Source organism: Corythoichthys intestinalis, chromosome 9 (assembly GCF_030265065.1).
Source record: "Corythoichthys intestinalis isolate RoL2023-P3 chromosome 9, ASM3026506v1, whole genome shotgun sequence".
NCBI classification, from domain to species: Eukaryota; Metazoa; Chordata; class Actinopteri; order Syngnathiformes; family Syngnathidae; genus Corythoichthys; species Corythoichthys intestinalis.
Window position 1 is genome coordinate 47,533,787 of NC_080403.1, and position 9,005 is coordinate 47,542,791.

Genomic DNA, 9,005 nt, shown 5'->3' on the forward strand with positions numbered 1-9,005 from the left:
AGAAGAAAGGTAGTAATTGATCTTTTTCTTAACACCCTATGTTATTTCCCAACACAGAGAAGATATATCAATTGGTGCCACTACGCACAGTCATGGTTGCACTTCCCATCATGCATTTGGGCATAACAGTTAAATGGCTACAGTATCATTTACTGAAAGCTCAACAAATACAGTAGATGGCAATATTTAGTCACAATATACAAAGTCACATTTATCCTTTAAGAATTACAACTCTTTCTATCCGTGGATCCCTCTCACAGAAAGAATGTTAACAATGTAAATGGCATCTTGAGGATGTATTGTCATGATAAACAAATACAGTACTTATGTACTGTATGTTGAAAGTATATATTCGTCAATGTTTTATTCATTTTTTTCTTAATGCATTGCCAAAATGTATATGATCGGGAAAAATTATCGGGAATGATTGGAATTGAATCGGGAGCAAAAAAAAAGCAATCGGATCGGGAAATATTGGGATCGGCAGATACTCAAACTAAAACGATCGGGATCGGATTGGGAGCAAAAAAAAACATGATCGGAACAACCCTACTTCAAACGGATTGGACGTATATGTCTATGGCAGTCAATGGCAACCATTGACTAATTTAGGGGCATTTCAGGTCATATGCTGTTGACTTTCAGTCACTTCCTGTTGATTTTGGGAGAATTCTGGTTCACTTCCTGCTGATTTGGGGGCATTTTTTTTTTTACCTGTCTAAACTAACAGTTTCAATGTATCACATAGGAGTATGACATACAACCATTGTGATCATTCAACGTACCTCGTTTATTAGGAGAAAGCAGCGAACAGAAAGGGGCTATGGGGGAACAAAAGAAAAGAGGGAGAGAGGGACAGAAAAAGCACAAACAACAACAAGAAATACATTAATCGCCTACGCTAACTAACTAGGAATATCTTGGAGGTATCGTATTTCCGTTTGACAGCATGTGGGGGGCCTGATAACCAAGGAAAAGGGAGGGGGTTGTCTGAGAGATAAGTGATTGGAAGTGTACCTAAATCAGCCATGTGGTCTAGAACCCAGGATTTGTGTTAATCCCTTGTGAGTGTGAGTATGGTGGCATCCTATTCTATGCTGTCTCTTTGCTAATCCTGACACCGAGGTTTCCTACTTGAGTGTGTTAATTTCACCTAGTCTTGCGTGAGTCCTATCTAACATGTGATAGTCCCGCAGACAAATGGAGATGACGCGTAGGTTCCACCCCAGGGCCCCGGCCCTTCCGCAGCCCATCTAGAAGTGTGTGGGGGGGGGGTGAGCCAGCGCAGCCCATCCTTCCTCCCGCAGCCCAGCAATGGGGCCATTGCCACCACCCAGGGATCCAGTGTGGTACCCCGGGCCACCTGCATCCTCATCAACCGGCCTTCATGGATGGAAAGAGGGGACGCACCACGAACCCCCACCCCCACCCCGCTACTGCCCGCCCACCCGGCCCACGAGCCACAGCCCCCCAGCCGGCGCAAAACACCGTGGGACCCTCGACGGCTCACCAACCGCAGGGCGTGGCAGGGAAGAGAGAGGAAGGCAGGAGGGTGCTGAGGGTCCGCCGAGGGCCGACGCGAGATTGGAGCCCCGACCTCCCCCCAATCCCGCGGTCGGCAGCCCAGGCAGAAAGGAGGCCACGCCCCGGGAGCCACGCCATGCAGAAAAAGTGTGGAACCCACCTAACACCCTATTACTCCGGCTGCCAGGTCCCCAACTGGCAGCCATCACCCAGCACTGTAATGGGATTGTGTGGGTAGGGTAGTGCAGTGTATGCATTAAAATAGGAGAGCTCGGCTTGGGACAGTGGGACCGCTGCATGGAGGTTCAACCCAGCCGCCCATCACACCGCCCCTTGGCGGAGTTCCCCCGTGGAGTATGATGTGTGTGGTGCGTTAAAAGAGGTGCGGGAATGGCGGGTCCTGTCGTGAGGAGGCAACGCTGATGTACCCCCTCCCCAAACAGGGCCCCGATCAACCCCCGCCCCCCGCAGCCGCCCACCCATCTGCCTGCCGCGCGAACACCCACCCATGGGGGCATTTATGTGCCGCTTCCTGTTGATTTTTTGGGTTACAGAACAGGAAGTGACCCAGGGATCTCCCCAAATGAATAGGCAGTGAGTAAAACTCAACAGGAAGTGATCTGTATATTCCCTAAAATGAACAGAAAGACAGTGAATCCTATTTAATATGATTTTTCGATCTTGGGAAGAGCATATCGATAACCTGTTGGGATACAAGTTATCACGATTGTTGAAATTCGCCCCCCCGGCCAAGGCACACAGGAACAGTGACCGCCTAACAAAGTGCCGCTCTGCTGATGCTGCCCCCGCGCGCGCCAACTGGGAAGGCAGAACTTTGCGCGTTCTCTTCTTATTTTTAACCCTTTGTACTGACTCCATGTTTCAAAAGTTTGAAGAACACTCACCGAAAACAGGTTGACAATTTATTCGTCGACAATGTTAAAAAACAAGGCAAAAACAGACGACGGAGGGACAATTCTGGATCCAAAACAAGGCTACATGTTACCGAGCAGCAAAAATCTGTGTTATCTCAGTGTCCAGTCTTTTTAAAGTCTTTGCTGAAGCGGGCCGTGTCGAAGGCGTGTCCGAAGGTGTGTCTGGGCGTTGCTTTTGGGTCTTCCCCTCGGTGGCCGGTTTTGGGCGGCTTAGGTTCGTGCGCGGATGGGACGCCCGCTATCAACTTTGTTGTCCGGGCTGGCTGTACTTGTTTTAGGACAAAGCGCTTTGTCCTTGGAGTTTGCTGGGAGAGCTCATTGCAAGAGTTGGTGCGTCAATCTTGTTTGTGACGCATGCGTTGGGGTTCTGTGATAAGACGGCATTGTGTATCTCTATTTCTTCTCATTAAACTATGGTGTGCTATTTATTTTATATTAGTAGTGCAGTCCTACCGTAAATATGAAAATAATACTATTTCCTGATTAATTATATTACGTGTGTTAGAGTAATGCAAACAGTTAGACGGTGCCTACGAGAAACTACCATTTTTTCTCATCTCCCCCTCATTAGCCCGGAAAAGGCGATTCACTTTACTGTGTCAAAGGGCGTGTAGTGGAGTCTGCGGAAACAATAGTTCGATGAATGTGTTAGACGAATGCAAACAATTATATGGTGTGTGCGATGATGGTAGCTTTTCCCTTCACGATATATCAACATTTCGATATTTTGTCAAACTCCTATTTTGGTGCAAATGAATAATTTGGTTTCAATATTAAATATTTGATTTCATGCAAAGCAATTTCTGATATAAGAAGTAAATAAATTATTCACTCTACCAATGCTAAAACTGTTTGCTAAAATGATGCTTTTAGTCAATTAACCATGGGTGTGAATTGGATTCTCAAGCAAATACTATATCAGATCTTTACCTCAATGTGATACTGTATCGTTCCACACAAAGCATACTCTTACCACATCCAACAATAAAATGTTGGTGAAATAATACTTGACTCACTGTATTAAATGTCAGTTTAGGTGTACAGGCTGTGGCCAAAGAAAGCATGCAGGGGTTTTTTTTGCATCAAGTTCAACTAATAAGATAATAGTTTACATTACACTTGAAATTGTTAAGGCAACAATGCTGATGATCCTTCTCATCCAATTGTTTTGTTTTATAATGGGTATGTTTAAAACCATTAAACACTCATTTTTCATTCATTTTCCGGAGCCTATCCCAGCTAACTACAGGCACTTTTAAATGGATGTAAAACGTCAGAGCTGGACATAAATGGAGTTTGTGGTAAAATTTGCTGGATGACACATAATGATATCTGTCATAAGCCTTCATCAATGCCCATAACAGTGTCATGTCATAATTATGACGGTCTTATGACGCTGTCAAATAAAGTGTTACCTATTAACCAAGGGTGAAAGTGGCTAGAATTTCTTGCCGGAACTCCCCGACGTGAAGGTAGCCAAATTTTATATATTTATTTATTTCAGGGGGGGGGGGGTCCCCAAACCTCTTAAACTACTGAAATGCAAAGAAAACTGTTTTAGTACAGTTACTTCTATAACACATACAAAAACTTATTTTTTAAATGATTTGCAAAATAAAAGTTCACAAAAACAACAATAACCCCGACCTCCATCTCTAATTTTTATTTTCCCTCATTTCCTCACATACTAAATGCCAATTCTCAATTTTAACTACTTAAGAACATAGGCTGCATATTGAAATTAAAGTGAATGTTAACATTTACTTTTTGCTTTTTAATAACAAAGATATAAGTAACATACATTCAGAAAGATAAGTACAAATGATTTATATTATACAGAGTGAAATGGAATATATTTTGAAGATCGCGCAAAAATTGGCTAAAAAATTTTAAATCATAAGGAAATGAATAAGTGGCCGAACATAAATGAACAAATATAAGTCCAAAGTGTACATTGACAGCTATGTTCTGAAACTACCCATCAGAGCAAATAAAACTAAATATGATAAATAAGCCTCTTCAACTCCACAGTGATCCCTCGTTATTCGCGGTTAATGGGGACCAGAACCCGCCGCAGTAAGTGAAAACCGCGAAGTACCCCCCCCCCCCCCCCCCCCATTTTTTGTGTGCGTGTTCAATGTATTTACTCAGATTTAACATTGGAAAAAAGATACATATACAAGACATATTTTTTCACTTTTTTTTCCAGAAGTATCATAGTACAGTACAGTAAAGTATAGTATTTTTTGGGATTAAAAATATATATTTTGATTGAAGCAACTTTGTTTTTGATGGAAGCAACTTTTTTTTAATTGAATAATAAAGACAGAAATCTTCCTCCATAGTTATTGACAGAGAAAGAAATTAAGAAAGCTTAAAAAAAATAAAAGCCACCGGGGAGTCTGATTTTTTTTTTTTTTTTTAAGATTTATATTTGATTATATAGACTTGCCTCGTAAGGAAAGGAGATTGACGGATTTAAAAAAAAAAAAAAAAAAAGGAGTCGGATGAGGCTGCTAAATGCAGTGGATACCTCATCAGCAGGGTGAACAGCACACTTGGTAAGAATAAGTTTGCAAGGATAGTTGGGTACAAAATGCAATTATAAACAAAGCTACAATGTTATTTTTCTATAATATTTTATGTCATTGCTTTGTTAATTATTAGGTGCTAGAGTAGTTAAATATGGATAATAATTAAATAATAATTTTGAGAAAACTGCTGTTGGTGGCTCAGTGACCATCTGATGTAGTTTGTTCTCAGATGAACAACAAGTTGAGGAAGGAAGTTTTGATGCAGAGGCTGAAGGAAGAAAAGAGGCAGACTGACTGAGTCACAGCCAGAAAGTGTTGATGACAGTGTTAAATTCTATTAACTGTTGCCCCCTCCCAATTAAAGTATGTTGCAGTCAGCCAGTTATTATTTAAAGCTGGTCAAAATTAAAGTTCTGTTGTTGTAAGGTGTATTAAATACTTGTTCATGTGCCCCTTTTGATGTACGAGCACCCGCCCCTCCACCGGTCTCTACACGGCCCTGCTGAAACACAGTGTGGGTCGACAGAGCTCAATATTTTGTTGGATTGTACAGTGTACCGGAACATATTTCCTCCACACCCTTCACACCTTTTTAACCCCTGACGCATTTTCATGCCTGATTTAGATAAAAGCTCTACAATAGTTATGAATGATATTCTACTGAGGGACAATATTATTAGACCACGTTGTCTGTTTATTGATATTGATACAGACAATGCAAGAGGGACTGCACTCTTTCTTAAAGGTATCTTCTGGAGCTGGTTGTAGACACACTGGACTTTGTGACAGAACCACCATAACCACCGGCCATGCTGCTGCCACCATAACCCCCCGCCATGCTGCTTCCACCGAAACCAAATCCACCAGCGGCGCTGGAGCTGGAGAATCCTGAAGAAGAGGACATGTTTTCATCTGTTTGTGAGTTTTGAGTGCAAACGCTTGATGACAGTAGAAGTGGGAACACTTACCACCACCGGAAGACTGTTGCACATGGATAGTTGCACTGGAGGGTCCTGAGGCCAGTCTGTGGATTGATCAATCGATTTAATGAATGATTGCATGATTCAGGAATCTATACAGATATTAGTTAATGTTTACCCTACCTGTACTCTTCTCCTTCCAGCAGCTTCCTGTAGGTGGCGATTTCAATGTCCAGGGCCATCTTGACGTTCATCAGCTCCTGGTATTCACGCACTTGGCGGGCCATGTCTTGCTTGGCTCTCTGAAGGGCTTCCTCCAGATCCTTGATGCGGAGCTTGGCATCCTTCACTGCCAACTCACCGCGCTCTTCAGCTTCTGCGATCTGGGCCTCTAGGGAAGCCCTCTGCACAAAGGTGATCACAAAGGCTGCGTTCAGACTGCAGGCATGACTTATTCCAGTCGGATTCCTCCTCAAATCTGAATTTTAGGGATGACTGTTCACACAATTTTTATCAAGTGTCCAAATAAGATTTGGGCCTCTTCAGACTGGGCCACACTATCGACACTTCTGACATGTTACTGTGGCAACGAAAGCGTCATACAGCATAAATTGACATGAACAGTCAAAAACCAATCTGAGCTGTTCAGACCGAGAAATATCTTGTCTATATCTGATATGAAACTACCTCAACCAGTCTCACTAAAAATAGATTTCTGTGTTTTAGGACTTAAGACTACAAAATAGCCATCCTACCTTGGATTTTGGCTACCAGCCCAAACAAGGCCTTTCTCTACTGAAATAACTTCCTAAACATCTTTAGGTAACTTATCATTACCTGTGCCTTTACTGCCTCAATTTCATTCTGGAGACGGGCGATCATGCGGTTCAGCTCTGCAATTTCAGCCTTGGTTGAGCGAAGGTCATCACCGTACTGTCCAGCAGAGTTCTGCATCTCCTCATACTTGTGGGAAAAATACAAAATGATATAAAGTCTGTGGTATAAAGCAACAGTGGTCAGCATTGCTCATACCTTCTGTTTGTACCAGTTTTCCGCCTCAGCCTTGCTGCGGTTGGCGATATCTTCATACTGAGCCTTCACTTCAGCCACAATTGCGTCCATATCAAGGTTACGGCTGTTGTCCATCTCCACAATGACAGAGGTGTCCTTGATCTGGGACTGCAGCTCCCGAAGTTCCTACAAAACCACACGTTGTTGCAAACAATCAAGTCTTTAGACAGATGCAAACAATGGCAAAATTAGCAAGTGGTAAGTAGACATACAGCCTCATAGACAGCTCTGAGGAAGTTGATTTCATCCTGAAGAGCATCGGCTTTGGCCTCCAGCTCCACCTTGTTCATGTAGGCATTGTCAACATCCTGGAAGGATTTTAAGAAATAATCAGAAAATGTTTTTAAGAAATGGATCTAATCTAAAAACACATTAATTTTTTTACCTTTTTCAAGAGGACAAACTCATTCTCTGCACCTGTGCGCTTGTTGATTTCATTCTCATACCTAAATGAAAAGGAGACTTTACACACCACATCATCCCAATATTGTCTTCAAATTAAGTTTGAAAAATATGTCTCGGAACTCACTTTGTCTTGAAGTCCTCCACCTGGAGCTGCATGTTCTTCAGTTCTCCCTCCAGCTTGACTTTCTCGTTACCCAGCCCATCGAGTTGTCTGCGCAGGTTGGCAATGTAGGCTTCGAACATGGCATCGATGTTTGAGCGGGTGGTGGTCTGTTCCTGCAGGAGGCTCCACTTGGTCTCCAGCATTTTGTTCTGCTGCTCCAGGAAACGGACCTGGGGAGGAAAAAAAAGCACACAAACACAGAATTGTATGCTTTTTATTACACATTCCCTTAGAGTATATCGTGAATTACCAGTGTTTTGACAAAATTCCTTTATTCTAACGGACAATGGTTTTAAAATCTTACATTTTGTTTGGTTTCGCATTATCCATCAAGTTTGAAGGCTGTACCTTTACCACTGTGGCTGTGAATTCAGCCTCTATACGTGAATAACCACACCCTACTGTTGCACTAATGTTATTTTACGTAGACCTTCTTATCAGTTGCTGCAACTTATGTCATATGCTTAAACTTGATAGGCATAATAGCAGAAAAAACAGTAACTATTAGGCTTTTTATAGTGTTATTGCTGTTTTAAAACAGATGCCAATAATTGTATTCCTGCAATAATGATCACCTGAAACCCGCTGAAAGTGAGGCCTACAGTAAAACCTAGTTTGTTCACCTTATACAGCTTATGCGAGATGGTGCCTATGATGTGCTAACCAATCGACTCCAGTGTTTTTATACTGTAAAAACTGTATTTCAGTGGTGATCAAGTCAATGAAAATCCAAATTTCCAACCTTGTCAATAAAGGAAGCAAAGCGGTTGTTGAGTGTCTTGATCTGATCCTTCTCCTGGGTGCGCACAGCCTGGATGGTTGGGTCAATTTCCAGACTCAGGGGGGTCAGCAGACTCTTGTTGACTGTGACTGCAGTAATTGGTGGTGCCACAAAGCCTCCTCCAGCTCCAAAACCACCACCAACCATTGAGCTAGAACTCATAGAGCCAAAACCACCGGCGCCAAAACCACCGGCACCAAAACCACCGGCACCAACACCACCAGCACCAAAACCACCAGCGCCATAAGCACCACCAGCAGAAGAACTGAGAGTGTAGCTGGATCTGAAGCCGGTTTGGGGTCCTGCCAAAGACCGTCTGGACCCACTGCTGGAGCCTGCCACTGAATAGGACTTCCTGGAAATCATGATGTAGATGCGGTGGTCAAGGGGGCAGAGAACTGAAGATCTGCAGCCTTCAAAAAAGAGTCAAGTCCCTCCGAGTGTCGAACTGAAAGGTCTGCATGCTTTTATGTCCAAGCTGAGCTGACAGGCGTGGACTCAAGACCCTCCCTATTACAACCTGTGCTCTCACTGTTACTGGCCAACTCGACTCCCTCCCACCCACACCACCCCCCACATGCCTCTGGCTCTGAATAACAGGACTTGCCAGTCCTGAAAAACATCTAAAATATGCTTTCTTTCTTCAATAAACAGAGACACTCCTTTTACTTT

At 43.1% G+C, this 9,005-nt stretch overlaps 1 protein-coding gene across 1 annotated transcript; it reads right to left on the bottom strand.

Moving 5' to 3' along the window:
* Positions 1-5,659: 5,659 nt before the first annotated feature.
* LOC130921646 (keratin, type II cytoskeletal 8-like) lies at positions 5,660-8,787 on the bottom strand. The gene is made up of 9 exons (XM_057845774.1): positions 8,295-8,787; positions 7,514-7,722; positions 7,370-7,430; positions 7,197-7,292; positions 6,946-7,110; positions 6,751-6,876; positions 6,097-6,317; positions 5,962-6,017; positions 5,660-5,881 (listed from the first exon to the last, which is right to left on the bottom strand). The coding sequence occupies exons 1-9, from the start codon at positions 8,697-8,699 to the stop codon at positions 5,733-5,735; spliced, it is 1,488 nt and encodes a 495-aa protein (XP_057701757.1). The 5' UTR covers positions 8,700-8,787; the 3' UTR covers positions 5,660-5,732.
* Positions 8,788-9,005: the final 218 nt, after the last annotated feature.

What these genes read in the sequence shown, in the direction of transcription:
- LOC130921646 (XM_057845774.1), bottom strand. Translation starts at nt 8,699, where the DNA reads ATGATTTCCAGGAAGTCCTATTCAGTGGCAGGCTCCAGCAGTGGGTCC. An exon ending in TCAGAGCTGTCTATGAGGCT is followed by an intron (nt 7,111 to 7,196) that starts GTATGTCTACTT and finishes GTGGTTTTGTAG; the next exon opens with GAACTTCGGGAGCTGCAGTC. An exon ending in AAAACTGGTACAAACAGAAG is followed by an intron (nt 6,877 to 6,945) that starts GTATGAGCAATG and finishes TTTTCCCACAAG; the next exon opens with TATGAGGAGATGCAGAACTC.